The 20,628-nt window shown below is 39.7% G+C and overlaps 2 protein-coding genes across 12 annotated transcripts in view; both read right to left on the bottom strand.

Moving 5' to 3' along the window:
• Window positions 1-5,276, bottom strand: part of LOC123763314 (uncharacterized) — a 63,271-nt gene extending 57,995 nt beyond the window's left edge. The window contains exon 1 of the mRNA XM_045750467.2: window positions 4,972-5,276. Coding sequence (XP_045606423.1) covers window positions 4,972-5,261 — 290 coding nt within the window. The 5' untranslated portion in view covers window positions 5,262-5,276. The remainder of the gene's footprint in view (window positions 1-4,971) is intronic.
• Window positions 5,277-6,417: 1,141 nt separating this feature from the next.
• LOC123763311 (uncharacterized) overlaps window positions 6,418-20,628 on the bottom strand; it is a 38,641-nt gene continuing 24,430 nt past the window's right edge. For 6 of the 11 annotated variants that reach the window (XR_011222417.1, XR_011222421.1, XR_011222418.1 and 3 more), the window contains 5 exons: window positions 14,696-15,832; window positions 13,502-13,637; window positions 13,105-13,296; window positions 12,549-12,797; window positions 6,418-11,886 (listed from right to left, as the gene is read on the bottom strand). Coding sequence is in view for 1 of the 11 variants with exons in the window: in XM_069302986.1 (XP_069159087.1) it covers window positions 6,598-7,518 (921 nt within the window). In the remaining 10 variants the exon portion in view is untranslated. Of the gene's footprint in view, window positions 11,887-12,061; window positions 12,096-12,548; window positions 12,798-13,104; window positions 13,297-13,501; window positions 13,638-14,099; window positions 14,220-14,437; window positions 14,453-14,695; window positions 15,833-20,628 lie in introns of those variants that run through there. The other 5 variants (XR_011222424.1, XR_011222425.1, XR_011222422.1 and 2 more) reach the window with 4 other exon arrangements.

Here is a 20,628-nt window from a genome sequence, read left to right as displayed (position 1 = left end):
GGCTCAAATAGCCTCGGCTATCACTTCCTTTTGACGGCCGTGATGGTCAAGCGGATTAAGGCGCCCTGTAGTTACCAGTTGTGTTGCTTCTGGGAGTATGGGTTCGAGTCACTTCTGGGGTGTGAGTTTTCATTCGCATATAGTCCTGGGGACCATTCAGGCTTGTTCGCATATATATATATATATATATATATATATATATATATATATATATTTATACATTTATATGTAGGTATATATATATATATATATTTGTACCTACAGAATAGATCTACTAGCTCTTGGACCCCGCCTTTCTAACCAATCTATTCTTCCTCTATTATGTTTACTACATATATTTCTCTCTAACACATGTGCACACACATCCGCAGGAAGCAGCCCGTAGCAGCCGTTTAATTCCCGTTTCTGCCCATTTGTTTCTGCCTCTGCCGGGAATCGAACCCGGGCCCTTAGGAATAAGACCCCCGAGCGCTGTCCAATGAGCCGCGACGACCTTATTGTGTGTTTATTTATGTTATCATATTGTACAACTTTATGCTCTGATTACACCAAAATTTTCAACAAATTCTATCATACTGCGCCTGAAATTATCTGTAATATGGGATTGCTGGGTGGGTGGAGGGATGGAAGAAGAGGGGGGGGAGGGTGTGAAGGAATGGTGAGGTGGGCTACTGGCTCCTCACACAACCCACCCCACCTCCATCCTTCCCCCACTCCACCCATGCACCGAACTCACCGCCCCCCTTCACCCACCCATGCACCGAACTCACCCTCACACCCACCCATCCACAGGACTCTCCTGTGTGACCACGCTACTCACTCAAAATAGTAATATTTGTTTGAAAACATGGTATTTGTTTTAACAATACCTTTAAGTAGTTTTTATTATTTTATATGTTGTGTGTGTGAGTGTGTCTGTCTCTCCAAGGATCGAGGTTAGATGCATTGGTCTAGCCTTACCCAACTTTCACATATGAAACATGTGGGGTGTGGGAGTGTTATAGGCAAGTCAGGGTGTGTTCCAGTGCGATAGAAAACAAAAAGAAAATTGTATGTCCCCCCCCCCCAAAGTAATTTTCAGGCAGTCAAGTATGAAATATTGATTGTGTTGTCCGTAGACTATTTAGCAGTTTCGGTGTTGACTTATATAAGTGTTCAGAGAGAGAGAGAGAGAGAGAGAGAGAGAGAGAGAGAGAGAGAGAGAGCGAGAGCGAGAGAGAGAGAGAGAGAGAGAGAGAGAGAGAGAGAGATGATTGCACTATGAAGGAGGCGAGGGAGAGGAAGGATGTTGAAGAGAAGGAATGAGAAAGGGGGAGAAGAGGGAGGGGAGGGGGAGATTTGGAGAGAGGGGAGGAGAGAGGAAGAGGGAGAGACCCAGGTGCAGTTGGGTACCCCCCTCTAGTATAAATTAGAATTCTGTTTGTCTTTCAGAGGTTGGAAGACAGATGATTGGGAAAAGCAATTGCTATTGGGTACATGCCCAACATGGCTGGGTCAGGGTCAGCATCAACGAAAAGAGTACCACTTAAGCCATCCCACGATAAATTTTGCAATGGCATATTAACTCAACTCTGATTTTTTCCTTGCTACATTCCAAAATGTTTTAAAAAATAAAAAATCATACTTTGCCTGTAATAGCCTGTAATATGTTAATAATGCAGCCCTTCCTCAGAACAAATTCATTACCATGAGAAACCACATTCCCTCTTCAGACCACCTAGATATTTATCTAGATATTTGTGATGATTGGAAACATGTTACTGTTCCAGTAATAGTCTGTTTGTAAACTGGCAAGTGAACCTTTGTCCTAAACAGAAATTATTCTCAAGTTATAACTTTAATGTACTAAACATCGTTGGTTTAAAATATAACGTGTATGATGAAAACATCTTCTTTAAAGAATTTGGTTTTCTGTAAATAGAATTCTCGGGTACACTTTAATAGTTATTGAATTCCATATTTCATATTACTGCCAATAATACACCGTATAAACGTAACCAAACGTAATGAAACCTAACCTAACCTTCAGCAGATGATGAGTCACAATAACGTGGCTGAAAAATGTTAACCAAACCACACACTAGAAAGTGAAGGGACGACGACGTTTCGGTCCGTCCGAACGACTTGAGAATGGTCCAGGACAGACCGAAACATCGTCGTCCCTTCACTTTCTAGTGTGGTTTGGTCAACACACCAGAAGATGAAGAAACGGCGACGTTTCTGGCGTCCTGGACCAATATGAAGTCATATGTGACTTGATAATACCCAGGACAGACCGAAACGTCGTCGTTACTTCATCTTCTTTTGTATGGTTTGGTCATCACCTAACCTAACCTTAACTTAACAATGGATATAGAGTAGATAATAGCACTGATTATGTGGCCATTCCCAATCCATTCCGTTGAGTATTCTCCTCCCTGAGGACAGATTGAATCTACCCTGGGTCCCATCCTACCATCTTCACTCACAGCAACATTTGAGATGTATTTTTTTCTTGTCTCAATAAACATACTTGAACATACACATACACAGCAACATGGTATATGGTAAGAATCCATCCCTTCATTTATAGATGATGGGGTGGTTTGCTATCATATATAGTGGTGCTGAAAGGAAAATTTAAAATCTCAGCTGAATATCAGGTATTTCTTATCTTCCTTATTGTGTACATTCTGGCTTAGTGGCTAATATATATATATATATATATATATATATATATATATATATATATATATATATATATATATATATATATATATATATATATATATATATATATATATATATATATATATATATATATATATGTCGTACCTAGTAGCCAGAATGCACTTCTCAGCCAACTATGCAAGACCCGATTTGCCTAATAAGCCAAGTTTTACTAAATTATTACATTTTCTTTAATTTTTTTATGAAATGATAAAGCTACCTTTTTCATTATGTATGAGGTCAATTTTTTTTTTATTGGAGTTAAAACTAACGTAGATATATGACCGAACCTAACCAACCCTACCTAACCTATCTTTATAGGTTAGGTTAGGTTAGGTAGTCGAAAAACAATTATTTCATGAAAACTTGGCTTATTAGGCAAATCGGGCCTTGCATAGTAGGCTGAGAAGTGCGTTCTGGCTACTAGGTACGACATATATATATATATATATATATATATATATATATATATATATATATATATATATATATATATATATATATATATATATATATATTCATAACTGATTAGATCAGTTCTTAATAATCATAGACCTGATAACGCGGCCAACACAACAAGACCCGATAACGCTACGTACATAAGATCTGATAACACTACGTACATAAGATCTGATAACACTACGTACATAAGATCTGATAACACTACGTACATAAGATCTGATAACGCTACGTACATAAGATCTAATAACGCTACGTACATAAGAAACACCAAAAACGTTGTGAATTCCATCTTCACTAATTACCACTTAATTTGATTACAAATATAGCCATCCGAATTACTGGACCTTGACTGAAACTTATGATTTCCAAGGTGATAAGGTGTGTTTTCCCTGTTGTAAACCCGCACTGTAAGCTTGAGGTCACGTGACGGTGGGAAGATAAGCAGAGGAGTTGAGGGCATCCTGAGCGTGCCATGTTGCTGTCAGTCATGGGAGCGCACCATATGACTATCAGTCATGGGAGCGCACCATATGACTATCAGTCATGGGAGCACACCATATGACTATCAGTCATGGGAGCACACCATATGACTATCAGTCATGGGAGCACACCATATGACTATCAGTCATGGGAGCACACCATATGACTATCAGTCATGGGAGCGCACCATATGACTATCAGTCATGGGAGCGCACCATATGACTATCAGTCATGGGAGCGCACCATATGACTATCAGTCATGGGAGTGCAACATATGACTATCAGTCATGGGAGCGCACCATATGACTATCAGTCATGGGAGCGCACCATATGACTATCAGTCATGGGAGCGCACCATATGACTATCAGTCATGGGAGTGCAACATATGACTATCAGTCATGGGAGCGCACCATATGACTATCAGTCATGGGAGTGCACCATACAACTATCAGTCATGGGAGCGCACCATATGACTGTCATGGGAGCACACCATATGACTATCAGTCATGGGAGTGCACCATACAACTATCATAGTTGTGACATTCAGTCACTGTAGCACACCTTCAGTAATAAGCATATGTGTAGCAGGTGATTCATTACACTAGGAAGATGTTGACTCGTCAAGTCGGCGTCTCTCGTATTTTCTTGACATGATCTCTAAGCTTTCATTTAGATTGTGATCTGCACACTCGGATAGTGTTTATAACAACTAGAGTCAACCCCAAGGCATATCTAATTAAATTAATGGAATATATGATTGTAGACATTCCGAAGCCGACTTAGAAGCCGGATGGAGACGAGCCAGCAGGTGTTACAGGTCCACACCTCAGGTAATTATGCCGTCTCCAGACAATGGTGACTTCGACTTGTATTATTCTCGGGGATAACACGAGATATATATATAAGATTTCAATAATAGCGAGAGATGAGGAGTGTAGTAGTGTAGGTATTGTGTAGTGTTGAGGTGTGGCGAGGCGGGAGGCCCCACAGTGCACCGTTACTCTCCAGCGGCCACCGACCGACTCCAGCCTCACCCCACCTCTCTCAACCCTCACTCCGACTCCGGCTTCTGCTTTCTACCCTTTTTCATCCCTTTTACACGCTTCATGTACATTTATAAATATATATATACATATAGACACCACCTTAAGATTTTTTTAAGCTTGAATATTTTATCATTTGTATACTATTGATGGTGATATTAACGTCATATTGTTCTCGATGAGATAGCTCACTAAGCTGACACCACACTTTAAAGGGCCCCAGAACAACACAGGTTAGCTGGCTACGCTGCCCAAAACTGGTCATCCACTGCCTACCTGGAGTCGAATTTCTTCCCGTCTGCAGCAAGTGTTCCAGTGTAGTGCATGGTGAGCATGTCGCCCTTCTTAGACGGCCGCTCACACGACTCTGCTTTTTGTATATGCTCCACCTGTAGCTCCCCGGCATAGGCGAGTGCCACGAAGGCTAACAAAAGGACTGCTCGTCTAGTCATGGCGGGATCAAATGGACATAGACCTTGACTGGGCGGCTGCGGTGTACGGTCTGCCGTGCCGGGCTGCGGAGAGTATCGTTGCCGTCCCCGAGCGAGCAGCGGCCGCGTCCCCATCACTTGACGTCTTCCGCTCCGAGACTTCTTCTTCTCATTATTTCGATGACTCCGCCATAGTGCTTTCATTCAAAAATGCCCCCAAGGAGTCATATTAGTATGAAACGTTCTAAGTATACGAAGATTTACAGCCCGTATTGTAATAATAATTGTAATAGCAGCATCCGGCATGCCGGTGATAGTCGTGTAGATGGCAATTGTAAGGATGCCGGCCCTAGTGGGTGATGCTTTACGTACACGTGTAAACCAGAGACCCTCCCTATAAACTCATCTTACACGTATCAAAAGATCTACAGTGTCTGGTGATTTATTTAGACGAGTTAAAATATACTGCTGTTTTTTTCCACATATTTAAGATAAAACTCATTTTGTTAATGTGTAACGTCAGTACAATATACTATTTATATGCAGATTAGAATATTTTATGATCAACAAAACTTCTATGAATGAAAGCGGTTCTGGAAATATTTTCAGGTCAAAAATATTCATATTAATGTGCATTAATAGGAAAACATGTCTCATTATTAAAGGGAATATTTATGGCTTAACTAAATACATTTAATAATAAATGAAAGCATGATAAAGCTGCATGAAAATATTACATATAAGTTATGTAATCATATGTAAGTTTGGTATTTATCACTAGACAAGCCGCATGTGTCATACTTCAGCATACTGGCTGCATAAATACTGAGACAATCGATAGACCTAGTAAGAATACAATCATTCGTAAATTGAGTAAAGAGAAAGCATATGTTGATATGGAGAGCGTCGGGTTGGTGAGTGGCTGGCAGTGTTCCCTGCAGCCAGCTGTGCTTGGCATGCTCTTCCCTCTCATTCATCCTCCTTATTCATTTCTTGAATAACTGGCGGTGCACTTTATTCTACACTTAATAAGTGCCTTATTTAATATGAAACGAGATATAGACCAAGTAATGTCCATGACAGTATTAAACAGGATGTAAATATCATTGATTAGATTGCAGGAAATCGTTGCATATTTTGTAGCAGTGTTGAAGTTTAGTTAATTTATTGTACACCATTGCTGTGCATTTTACGTGTAGGGTAAACAAACAAACGTACTCATCCTGTGAGGGATTTACAGTGTAGTTGATTATGATGTGCCTCATACCCATCCCGGGATGATTGATTCAAGTTCAAGTTCAAGTATGTTTATTGAGATAAGCAATAAATACATCTCAAAGGGATAGAGTAGCTTAGGCTATTTCAAGTCCCTCAAGGGGCGCACAAATGCAGTGAGTACAAATAGATAAATAACATTACAAGAATCCCATTTAACACTGCAGGTTAATATAGTAAGTACAGCATATAATTGTTACACTCTTGGGGCAAAATTCTTGTAGCTCCTAAGTATACTGTCTTTCATACCATTATCACACATCCAAACAATTTGATGTGGTACACTATTTATTTCCTTATTTCTATAGTTTTCAATAAGTTGACACTCTAATACATAATGTTCTAAGGTGTGGGCATGCGGCATACTACATAATTTACACTCCTTATCTTTTTCACTGACATCAACACCGTATTGCCAGATATATTTGTACCCTAATCTTAATCTTATGTAAATTGAATCCTTCCAAGTAGACTTTCCTTTACCATAAGTGAAGGACGAATTTGTATTTATTATTGCATAATTCTTAAGTGTGTTACTACTGTCCACCATTGCCATTCTCTTTATCATTTCTTCACCCTCTTGGATCATCTTGATTCTTGTTTTTATTTGTTTCAAGGTTAACTGACATACAACATCAACAAGAGTTTTTTCAGTGGCTCTCTTCGCTATGTCATCAACTACCTCATTCAACAGTATTCCCACATGTGAAGGGATCCACATGAATCTTACTTTATACCCAGTTTTTTCTAATTTCTTAACATTCTCTCTACACTCTATCACAATATTCTGATATACTGGGCGTCTGCTATTTAAAGACTCTAACGCTCCTCTGCTGTCAATAAAGAAGCAAGCATTTTTACCACATTTGACTACTTCCTGTAATCCTGCTAATACACCTTGGAGTTCAGCCTGCGTTGAAGAGACATTGTCAGTTAAGCGGCATCCAATAACAGTATCTACAGTGCCGATGTCAGTGTACTCCTTGATCAAGACTCCACATCCTGCCTTCCCATCCCTAGCTACTGACCTATCACAATATACATGTAGAGTGTTTTCTGTAGGCAGTTTTCTAATTATACAATCATATGTTGCCCTCAGCTCTCCTATTTCATACATACTTTTTTCTTTTGCAAGGGAGTAATTACTACATCTACATTACAATCCTCCCATGGCGGTATGAATTTTCTATTGGGCACAGCAATACACTCTGTAATAACATCATACTTTATAACATTAGAACATAAGTTATTCATATATACTCTCTTCTTCATCATACACTGTTCACTACTTCCCACCTTTTGAACCGAGAGGATTAATTCATTAGCTCCCCCACCTCTCATTAATCTAATGGCAGAGGCTACATTTATCTCTACAATTCTATCCCCAATACTCTGCAGATTCAACTCCATCCTCATTATCTCAATCATAGCTTTTCTTGGGCATCCTAAGATAATTCTCATGGCTTCATTTTGTACCTTCTCCAACTTGCCCATCCTACCTTTACCAAAACAAGAAATGACAGGTGCAGCATAATCAATAAGAAATCTTACAGTACTCAAGTATATCATTCGTAGCACAGGGACTCCCACTCCCTTTCTACAGCAGGCCAAGGCCTTCAGAGGTTGTAATCTCTTCCGACATTGACCCAACAGTCTGTTCATCTCAGCTTCCAAACTCTCATGGGTATATCCAACATATATGCCTAAATATTTATATATATTAACTCTCTCTATATTTGTACCGTTTATTTTCAATATAATGGGCCTCCGACTTTTACATTCAAACTTAGTTTTGTTTTCATTAAACACCAGTCCCATATGGTGACACAGGTTTCCGAAATTGTCCAACACTGTTTGAACCTTTGAAATATCCTTGCCCTGAAACAAAATATCATCGGCATATATGATCGGAGTTACCCCATTTGTGTATCTCTCAGATGCTATCTTATTAATTAGTACATTAAACAGGGTGGGACTCGACACTCCTTCCTGAGGTGTGCCGAGTTCAAAAGACCTCACACCTGACATACAACCTTGATACCACACCTGAGCCTTCCTTTCGTAAAGATAATCCCCTATCCAGCGCAATAATCTCCCTTTAACACCAAGACCAGCTAATTCATATAAAATAACCTCTTTGTTGGCTTTATCAAAAGCTCCTTGTAAATCAATAAAAATTCTATAATAATCATTTTCATTAGCTAGACATTTAATAATACAATCAAAGGTACTTTTTTCTTTGAGGAACCCAAACAAATTACTAGACAGCTGATCACCTATTATATATAAAAGTATTTAAAATTATCCTCTCCATCATCATACAAAAACACGAGGTTAAAGACACAGGTCTGTACTCTCCATTGGCTTTAGGGATAGGGATGATCATAGCTTTTTTCCATTTACTGGGAATACTGCCCTCTTTATAACTAATATTAAAGAGGTCTAACAGTGGGCTTTTCGTCATAATGGTAAGTTCATTAAGTATTTCATATGTTACTCCATCCTCCCCAGGGGCGGTAGGTTTCCCAACTTTAATCACCGTTATTAGTTCTTCTCTGGTAATATCTGTGCAAGTGACATCACCACTGTTACCTGCTATATTGTATTTAAGACTTTTGGCTGCGTTATGTGGGTGCTGAAGTCGAGTCGTGTCTATGTATAGGCTATGTATAACTTTTCCCCCTTATTTTTTTTGACAATGTTAACATTGTCTACCTGAAGTTGAATTTCATTTGGCAATTTACTACCAAATAAAATATATTACATTAGGCCTTATCTATGTTCAGCGAGTTTGTTGGTAGACATCCACGAGTGGATTAATTCATTATCGACAATATTTGGCAAGTTTGGGTCAGAATAGAGGAAAGGTAGTATTGTCAGCAAATAGTATAGGTTTAAGAATGTTACAAACATTTAGCAAATCATTGATATAAGAAATAAAGGGCCCCAAGATGCTGCCCTGTGGCATTCCTACTGTCAATGGTAGATAGGGGGGGGGGTCAAGTTATTGATGGCTACATAATGGTGCATCACCAAGAAAGGAACTAATAATCCAGAGCTAGGCCTCTAATACCATGGTAAAGTTTAAGAGGTAGTTATGATTTACAATATCAAAGGCTTTTCACAGGTCAATAAAGAGGCCAATTGGGAACTTTATTCTGACAAGGGCTTTATGGATTATATTGAGCAGCCTAATAATGGCATTGGCATCCATTCCCAAAAGAGTACCAAACTGGTAGGGATTTAATAATGTCAAGTTTTTCAAAGTAGAAATAGAGCAGTCAGTAAGCGATTTTTCAAATATTTTTGAAAATAAGTATCAAAAAGAAGGCACCAAACCAGGAAGGTTATGTAGCACCATCAAATGAAAAATTTTGAAAGCATCAGTAGATTTGATATTGGTCTGTAATTTAGGTCAGCTGTCTTGCCCCTTTTGAAATGGCCTCACTCTTGCTTTGAGGATATCAGTAAAAATAAGACATTCGTTGAATAGCAGCGCTATGGGTAGAGCAGGGGGAGGGGGGCCCCCCCCCCCAACACTCATACCAAAGACTATTTCACTAATATGTTCCCAGCTGTGGTTTGAATTAGTGATTGCGATTGATTGTGAATGATTGTGATTGAAATGATTGAATTGCGAATGTCTGCCGGGCTGACTGGCAAGATGAGTAGTGATAGGATAGCTGCTGATGCGACTTGGTGACATCTGTCTGGGTCTTTAGTAATTTTCTGGCAAGGTCGACACCAATTTACAGAAAGCAGATATTGAATTCGGTTGCAAGTGTGTAACCATCTTTGGAGATTTTTATCCATTTGTAATAATTATTATCCAGGTATCCAAGGATAGATCACCTTCAGTGTTCACCTGACCCAATACAAGATTTCAGACTTGGGCAAAAATTTTGTCGAATTAATTCAGTCAAAATCTACACGTGTGCTGGGACTTCCAGGCTATGCACTAGGAGTAAGCACAGTCAGAACCTAAAGAAAAGCATTCTCTGCCACATGTGGGATAGTACGAGATGGAGCGAAGAATGGCATTGAGCAGGGCAAATTTATAGCAGTAAAAGGACAAATTTAACATGAAAGCAAGAGAGACAAAGGTAGTAGCAAGTTTCCAGTAAGGTCTTAAAATGAAACTTGCCCCATTTTTTTCCCGATAAGGCAATTCTTGAAGTTTTAGAGGTAAAGGTCACCCTTTCCCCACCAACCCAGGTATATTAAAGTGCAGAAAGATCACCTTTTAGTATGGCAAGTGAATGCAAGTCAGTCTACCAAAATTTAACAACAAAAAATTGTGCACTTTGTGGATGCATTTGGTCCAAGGAGAATATGGAGGAGGAATTTACAAGGACATGCCAGAAGATTAGTCTTCTGGCCTATATGCAAGGAGAATTGGCCAATTCTGGGTGGATGATTGATGTACACACTTTAAATTTTGTATCCACTCTACAATTGTTAAATATTGGGCAGCAAGGAGAAGGGTGTACAGCAGCTGTGGCCACAAAATTACCAAGATGTAGATGGCAGAATTTAAGAAAGAACAAATTGCCTAGAGGGTCTTCCTAGTTTGGTAAGGAGGGAGAGATGGTGGCAGGGACAGGACAATGCATGGGACATGTAATGAGGAAGCGAGAGATTTCTAGTCCAGAGAAAGAATCTCTCCAATCTGTGGCAGTCATCAAAAGGTAGCACCAAGCTGGGAAGACTAGCACCATCTGTCCATTATCTTGAATAATCTAAATATTAAAGACTACTAAAGAATAGAAGAAGAATAAAGAAGAATACTAAAGAATAAAGAAGACTATTAAAGAATATTAAAGACTATACAAGAAAAAGAGATGGTGTGCAGTTTGTTAGTTTTAACAAAGCCCACGACCTTGCCAACATTCACAGATCATGACTGGGCAGATTTCCAAACTAACTTTTTTTTAAGGGGGAGAGGGGACGTGTGAAACAGAACAAGTAAAATGGCCTTGGCTGCAAGTTTGACAACTCCAATGTGGTTGAGAATCTACCAAAATTTCATTGGGTGATGTCTGAGAAATAAAGAAGCATTTTATTTCTGGCACATTTCAGATAATTTAATAGAGGTAGACAAGGCACAAGGGAAGAACCAGAATACAGCACTATTACTCATGTGATCAGGATATTACACTCTGAATTTTTTTTTTCTTTGTAAACATTTTAATAGAATCGTTTCCCCTCAGCAAGGGCAAGTTTATAGTCAAAAGTAAAGAGTTAATTAATGAACTATGGCAACAAGCCAAGTCTAGGATGCAACTGTCAATATTCTATTGATAAATGCCCAAACAGCAAGTTGTATACTAAACCACATTAGGTTGCAGCTGTGCATCTGGGAACCAGCTATAATCTGTGCATAATGTTGAGCAACAGCATCATTTGGATTGATGGCAGATTGGTTGAACTGTAGGTGCATACATGGTGTTGTCGGTTCAGCATATTTCCAAGCATTGTCCTACACCTAGAATGAAGAGTCAACTTTGTATAAAAATGCAGGTATTAAAGTACAGGTATATTTTAAACTTCACTAAAGGGAATGGTTTATGCAAGACTTTAGGAACTTATGAACTCATTTCTTGATTGAGAAAAAATGCACTTGTACAGTGGTAATTTTGAAGCACACCATTTAACCTTACCAGGTACTGGGTGTGTCAGTGTTTAAGGAGAAGGCTGGAAAAAAAGTTGCATGGTTAAGCGTAAACAACTTTAGTAATAATTAAGCCAGTCTGGCAAGTCATATGGAAGGGATACCACCTTTACTGGGTATCAATAGACATGTACACAGGAGGCAGAGTCTTATAGCAGGTACTATTAAGAAAATAGCATCAAAATATTTTAACAATTAAAGTTGCCAAACTGAAATTTGGAAACAATCAAGCCACATCAATCTTTGTGATATTTGTAGATGTTCAGTAACCCCTTTCCCATCTTTGTAGGAAAAATATTAAGAGGGCAGTCTACTCTAGGCCTATGAATTTAAACCAACATTGAATAGCCAATTTTAGGGCATTTGGAAAATATAAAATTGGCAAGTCACATTGACAATAATACACTGAACTTTGAATCAAGAAAGGTGGGGAGGGAAGAAAGAAAGAAAAAAAAAAAAAGTTGTGTTCAACATACCTTTTCACAGAAGTTCCGGGCTGTCCTATAGATTTCTTTAAATGTTTGACAGGTAGAATTTACGGGGCAGTAATTTGTCAAGCAGCTTCCTTTTGTTGGGCAATCACCCGTCATATTCAACCACCTGAAATTGTTGGTCCAATTGTCTGTGCAAGTGACATCGTTGGCACACGCAGTAAACCAAAGCTCACAATCAATGGCACACAGAGGGACTCCCCAGTATCTTTCCCGCCGCCACGAGCGATTTTCCTGCAGGGAAAATTTATTTAACGTTGCAAAAGGAACTAGCGAGCCAAATCTCTTACATGTCTAGACAAATTTATTTTTTTGGTGTTAAAAAAAAAGCCACTATGCCATTTAAATGCTTAGGGGAAGTCACTTTCAGAATACCAAAATAAAAACTTTATAAAATAGCCTTTTAAGTTTTGCACAATGTTAAATTTTTAATGATTAAAAATAATTGTTTAAACATGTTTAAGTTATTAAAACAATGCAGAAACCCTAGTTAAATAAAAGTCCTTCAAAATATAGAATTTAGACGTTCTGCAATACTTACCGACACGACCCATGGGCCAACATTGGGTGAACATTCGTAAAAGCAGTGATCGAGCATGAAATGCAGTTTACATTCCGAGGACAGGGACTCTACTCGAGAACAGTGGTCATAATTGAAGTTGCAAGGACTAGACTCGTGAATAAGTCTAGTAGTATTCTCTGTACAGCAGGACCTATTCTTCCACTGATGACGCTAAAAAATCAAATATAAAAAGAGGTACTTTCTGTTAAGCAATTTATCATTTAGGTAGAAAGGATATCAAGTTTGACTACTGTCAAAAGCTCTTTACAGCTAAAAGCATATTTTTGAAGGCTTCAGATTTTTTTTTTTTTTTTAATCTACTGTAGTGACAATATTGTACATTAAAAAGCAAGACGTTAAAAGAAATTATCCATACCGTAGTAAACAGACTGCCTTCTGGTCCTGGTGCACTTTAGTGATGTTTAGAATCTATACAAGTGTTTATTAGAGTATCCACATCTCTCGACTTCTGAGCCATGGTCATGGTCACGACCAACGTTAAGCAGAACATTCTAGGACAAAGATAAAAAATTAGGTAAAAGTCATCTATTGAAGTTTCTGGACTAGCTTGTCAAGGACAAACTAGTATGTCTATAGACCTTACACAGTATACAAAATCAACCAAAATAAACTTTAGTATAGCAAATGACCAAGTACAGTACATGTCTCGCACTCTCCGGAGCACATTATTAAGGTTCGATCACATGCCAAGGACTTTACTTTCAAGTAGACGACATACCAGATTTAAGTAAATTCAAGTTGTCCTAACTAGTGTATATTCAAGACCTTTGTTTACACACTAAGTGCAAAAGTTCAATTAGTTTTAAGTTTTTTTTAACCTAGTAATAGTTATGGACTTCTAGGTAGTATAGCAAACTTTTACACTTCCAGGTTATAAAAAGGTAATTTTGCTTTCAAATTAAAGTAAACAAAATGTTATTTTCAACAGCAACAATCTAGGGTTTATACTTTACCATAGGACCATTTGTTAGTCAAAGTTACGAAATTCACATCAATTTTGAGACATTAAAGATTTTTTGGTAGAGAAATAGTTTAATCAATAGTTCACAGCATCAATATTTTGCTAGCATTCTCTGGGGAGGAATAAGACAACTTAATAAATAATGGCCAGTCGAGGTTTAGACCATAGATGCACAGATTCAAGAAGTGGATTAAAAGGTAGTCAACGATTAGGAACATCACGATTTAATTAACAATAGGACGCTTCACTCAATTTCTCATTGTACTTTGAAGTCTGAAAATTATATGGGAAAGCTGTGGCAGTGCGAGGTGCAAAGTTTGATGGCAATACTTTGGCCATGTTTGAGAACAGATTTTCAAAGTCTGGAGAAAAAGAGTAACTCCAGACAAGCCGCCGGCTTCTGGGCCATGTCGAGACTACTAGAGATGGTGGCTCCCTTGGGGAAGTCCTTTTTACACCAATACCACAAAGTTTCCCCCAAACGAATATAAAACCCAATTGTATCGCCAAGACACCGCGGACACCATACAACGAATCTCAAAGACATCAAGCAGTTTGAAACAACACCTCCCCGCCGCCTTTCATTACCTGACGAAGGTCAAGGGAGTGTGACGGAAAGCTGCCATCATTAACACCGGTAGTGTAGAGGGGACACCGGTGGTGTAGAGGTGGAGGGGAGAGTGATGGTGTGATCGTGGTGGGGAGCCCCTCGTCGCCTCGCTGTCTCGCTCACTCGAGCTTCGAACACACTATGGTCGGCCTCGAGGGGGACTGGCCAAGTCGTCTGAATTTTGTAACTAGCTCAAGATTGTAACTTGCTTAGCTAAATGAATTGTGGGGTTTAGTCCCTGAGTCCATTATGTGCCTCTGTAACCCTTTTCACTACCGCCCACAAGATGGGTATGGGGTGCATAATAAATGAACTAAACTAAACAAGTCGTCTACTGTAATTTCGGATACCGGGCTAGAAACAACTTCGTTCACTGAGAAATTTGTACTTCCAAACCAATTTGTTCGTATATGCGCTGGTTTGTGTTCGCTGCTGTTCTCGTCTGAATAAATACATAACACTTCATCATATAATTATTAGCGCTTCCATTAACAATGCTTAGCGCACTGTTTGTATTACTTTGTTTGTTAACAAAGCGCTCTCGTATCAGAGAAGGGAAGGGAAGAGAACTCTCAGGGGGGAAAGCGCTGTAACGTACGGTTATGTTACGTTGTTGGGTACATTAGATACAGTGTTTAGTTAGTTTCATATTTATTTAGTAGTCCTAGATACAGCAGTGTCGTAGACGTTGAGACGGGGCTTGGAGCAGAGCTGAGTGTGGCCGGAGTCGCGGAGCTCTATGTGGGAGAGCGTTGTAGCTCGATGAGGTCGTAGTCTGCTGTCTGCTCTGTGTCGAGGCTGTAGCATCTTGGGTCGATTAGAACTGTACACGTCGAGTGCTACATTGTTGACTTGAAATTGTACTGCTTTGCTATTCGATTGATTGATTGATGATAAAGATTAAGCCACCCAAGAAGTGGCACGAGTATGAATAGCCTGTAAGTGGTGGCCCTTTTGAGCCATTACCAGTATTAAGAGCTGATACTGGAGATCTGTGGAGGTGCGACTGCACCCTGCGTGACGGGAGATGTCTCCAGAGGTTTGCTATTCTCAAATCGCTTGCTTATATACGGTGACTTCACCTCACAATAAGATAGGAGGGCAGAAACCGTTACCTGTAAATAGGGATAGGATTATAGCTTGTGTAATTAGTGCTAATTAGTTATGCCATTAAGATGATGAGATAATGGAGCAAGTATAAGGCTTACTCGCTACAGTGGTGATCTAAATCCTCACTTTGATTATTGACTCCAAGCATTGAAACCTCATTATCATAAGATACCCCCTCGGTACCCCTACTCAAATCACTGAATATGTTAGACATTAAGTCACTGCACATTCTCTCATGTGTATTATACATATATAAAACGCTAAACTATAATGCCAATCCTGATCTCAAAAGCTTCATAGAAGGATGTAACAGAACCCATGAGCACCACACCAGAAATAAGTACAGTTTTGATATTCCTAGAGTACGACTTAATCAAACTAGAAATGCTCTACAAATCAAGGGGCCCAGAATGTGGAATGACCTTCCCAACCATGTTAAAGACTGTACCTCTCTCAACCAGTTTAAGTTAAAAACGAAGCTATACCTAATAAATTCCCTGTAACCTACCTTACCCTTCTATTGTCAACCAATGTCTGTTTTTTTTAAAGAGCGCTGTTTGTCGACATAATTGTATTTGTGCGGCTTTTTCATCTATGTTTTCATTCTACTCATTATGCTCAATTAGTATTAATCTTGTCATTTAAGTTTATCATGCCCGAAACGCTTTGCGTAATAGTGGCTTTAGGCATTGCATGTACTAGCTCTACCTATAAGTCAACCATTCTTTGTAAAAATTTATTGTATGTATGTACCTTACCTAAATAAACATTTTTTTTTTTTTTTTTTTTTTTTTTTTATTTTAAGATATAGTTTCACCGAAGAAAGTTCAACACCGGCCGATATAAATATCCCAGAACTAAGTCAACTCTCATACCAAGAATGGTTAAGGGCCACAGAGCTAACCTTATTTACTTATTTATTTATATACAAGATGGTATAACCACACTGCAAACCACGCATGACAGCGGATTTCACCGAAACGTTTAAAACACTTAATAATTTGGAGGATGTTGAACCAGACAACTTCTTCAAGATGTCAGATGCAACACAAACAAGGAACAACGGTTTCAAGCTTAAACCTCAATGTAGGTCTGAAAACAGGAGCTGCTTTTTAACCCACAGGGTTATAAACCCATGGAACTACCTACCCGCCGAAGCCGTAAATGTCAAAACACTGTTGAATTTTAAGATCTAGCGTGAAAAAAATCATCAAAATAAATGGCGACCTTTGACAGGCCGCCGGCTTCTAACAAGAAGCCGCTTCCTGTCTTCGTCGAGGCCACTAGTGTTAGTGAATCATAAGAACATAAGAACAAGGTAACTGCCGAAGACCTATTGGCTCATACGAGGCAGCTCCTATCTATAACCACCCAATCCCACTCATATACATGTCCAACCCGCGCTTGAAACAATCGAGGGACCCCACCTCCACCACGTTACGCGGTAATTGGTTCCACAAATCAACAACCCTGTTACCGAACCAGTATTTACCCAAGTCTTTCCTAAATCTAAACTTATCCAATTTATACCCATTGTTTCGTGTTCTGTCTTGTGTTGATACTTTTTTAGTTAGTTAGTTTAGTTCATTTATTATGCACCCCATACCCATCTTGTGGGTGGTAGTGGAAAGGGCATGTAATGGCTGTTATCCCCTTTGTTATGTCCATTCATCCACTTGTAAACCTCTATCATGTCACCCCTAACTCTTCGCCTTTCCAGTGAATGCAACTTAAGCTTTGTTAATCTTTCTTCATATGAAAGATTTCTAATTTGGGGAATTAACTTAGTCATCCTACGCTGGACACGTTCAAGTGAATTTATATCCATTCTATAATACGGCGACCAAAACTGAACTGCATAATCTAAATGGGACCAAACCAGAGCAAGATATAACTGAAGAACAACACCAGGTGTCTTGTTACTAACGCTTCGATTAATAAATCCCAGTATCCTATTTGCCTTATTACGAACATTCAGGCATTGATCATTTTGTTTTAAATTCTTACTAATCATATCTCCCAGATCCCTTTCGCAATATCCGACTTCGCAATCTCAACACCATCAAGCTCGTATCTTGTAACTCTATCATCATTACCTAGCCTCAGAACTTTACATTTATCAGCATTAAACTGCAGACTCGGGTAAATTCAGGTAAAATATAAAAGTATATCTAACTCGTTTTCTTTGAAACGGTCTGAATAATTTGATTTCTGCAAATGAAATTTATCTGAGGGGTCACTGACATATATTGGTCTCGACGAAAGAAAGGATTAGTAGAAATTCTAAGAGAGAATCAAATAGTTTCCGACTTTCATATTATTTCACCTGTCAGCTAATGATATTAGGTGAACATGCTTGTGCTTTAATTTTATTTAGTAGCCCCTCATATATAATATGGTATTAGTAGAAGTAGTACATTGTACTACCTAAGCTTTTAATCAAATCAAAATGCATAAATTCACTACACAATTGAAGTTCTTATTTGCGTCTTATTTCATTGTAAAAGGAGTTAATTTCCAAACAGGGTTGTATAAATAAATTTTATCTTTGCATTCAATTTTGTACGGTAATTTTTCAAACTAAAAATGTAAATAGCTATATATATATATACCCCCTCTAAATGAAAAATGGCCTAATTTAACATATGTGCTAAAAATATTAACATAAATAATTCGTTTGTTAGATAACAAGATATTCATAGCAAAAAGGTTTCTTGGAATGGCCTATAATGCACGCAAATTCTAGTTTACGCACTTTTCGGGTAGTACGCCTGGAAGTTCAAAATGGCGTTCAAACGGCGGTTGGTCGTTGAAGGGTCAGCTGCTTAGTATTGTCGCTGCCGCCAACGCGACAACATGTACCTACCGCTGATTTCCGACATCAGCAACATTGCTCCAGGTAAGAGTGATAATTCTTTTTGACATATTTATATCTTATATATACACAGTATATAGAATTATATAATATAATGGGGTTTGCTTCGAACAATGCCTATCAATGTTAGTTTAGTTCGTTTATTATGCACCCCATACCCATCTTGTGGGCTACCTTGAGGTGTCCCCGCGGCCCGGTCGTCGACCAGGCCTCCTGGTTGCTGGACTGATCAACCAGGCTGTTGGACGCAGCTGCTCGCAGCCTGACGTATGCGTCACAGCCTGGTTGATCAGGTATCCTTTGGAGGTGCTTATCCAGTTCTCTCTTGAACACTGTGAGGGGTCGGCCAGTTATGCCCCTTATGTGTAGTGGAAGTGTGTTGAACAGTCTCGGGCCTCTGATGTTGATAGTTCTCTCTGAGTACCTGCTGTACCTCTGCTGGGCGGTAGTGGAAAGGGTTACAGAGGCACATAATGGGGTCAGGGACTGAACCCCACAATTCATTTAGCTAAGCAAGTTACAATCTTGATGAGCTAGTAACAAAATTCAATATAAGTCGTCACATCAACAATGGGTTCGAGATCGACCTCAAGCACAGGTTCTAAATTAAGCACCTGACATATGTGGAGAGCTAGTGTCACAATTTGTTTGTCCTGCACACCGCCCCCCATCCAGTGGGCAGCGGTGGATAGGTTACAATCACTCGGTTACTACCTACAGTTAGCAGACTGGGGATATGTTTAAACTGTTTAAAAACGGTTTAGACTGTTTAAACGATTCTTCGCGGCAGGGGATCGTATTCCAGGGACCTGCCCGAAACGCTGCGCGTACTAGTGGCTGTACAAGAATGTAACAACTCTTGTATATATCTCAAAAAAAAAAAAAAAAAAAAATATTTGGCTAAAATTTCTGGTAGCAGATCAGGTCCCCCATTTGTTCCGATTTTTTTTCAAATTGGATTTTACAATTCAAGTGTTATGTTATTTACTGCTTTAGCAGATAGGCGGTTCCATGGGTTTATAACCCTGTGGGTGAAAATATAGCTTATGTTTTCAGTCCTACACTGCGGCTTGTTGGACTTGAAACCGTTGTTCCTTGTTTGTGTTCCATCTGACCTTTTGAAGTTGTTCTCTGGATCCATATCTTCGAAACTGTTCAATATTTTAATAGGCAGGCGATGAGTCACAATAACGTGGCTGAAGTATGTTGACCAGACCACACACTAGAAGTTGAAGGGACGACGAGTTTCGGTCCGTCCTGGACCATTCTCAAGTCGATTCAAGTCGATATTTTAATAGTTTCGGTGAGATCCATCCTGGCATGCCTAGTTTGCAGTGTTGTTAGCCCTGTGACCCTCAACCGTTCATGGTATGAAACTAGACCTCATTCTGCAATTATTTTTGTCGCCTGGTGTTCAATTTTCTCCATGAAAGGTTGGGCGCGGGGTGGGTTCTCTGTCGGGCTCCAAGTGGGTTCTCTGTCGGGCTCCAAGTGGGTTCTCTGTAGGGCTCCAAGTGGGTTCTCTGTCGGGCCCCAAGTGGGTTCTCTGTCGGGCCCCAAGTGGGTTCTCTGTCGGGCCCCAAGTGGGTTCTCTGTCGGGCCCCAAGTGGGTTCTCTGTCGGGACCCAAGTGGGTTCTCTGTCGGGCCCCAAGTGGGTTCTCTGTCGGGCCCCAAGTGGGTTCTCTGTCGGGCCCCAAGTGGGTTCTCTGTCGGGCCCCAAGTGGGTTCTCTGTCGGGCCCCAAGTGGGTTCTCTGTCGGGCCCCAAGTGGGTTCTCTGTCGGGCCCCAAGTGGGTTCTCTGTCGGGACCCAAGTGGGTTCTCTGTCGGGCCCCAAGTGGGTTCTCTGTCGGGCCCCAAGTGGGTTCTCTGTCGGGCCCCAAGTGGGTTCTCTGTCGGGCCCCAAGTGGGTTCTCTGTCGGGCCCC

The sequence above is a fragment of the Procambarus clarkii genome, chromosome 49 (assembly GCF_040958095.1).
Source record: "Procambarus clarkii isolate CNS0578487 chromosome 49, FALCON_Pclarkii_2.0, whole genome shotgun sequence".
In the NCBI taxonomy this organism is placed as follows: Eukaryota; Metazoa; Arthropoda; class Malacostraca; order Decapoda; family Cambaridae; genus Procambarus; species Procambarus clarkii.
This window is presented reverse-complemented; position numbering and strand designations above follow the sequence as displayed.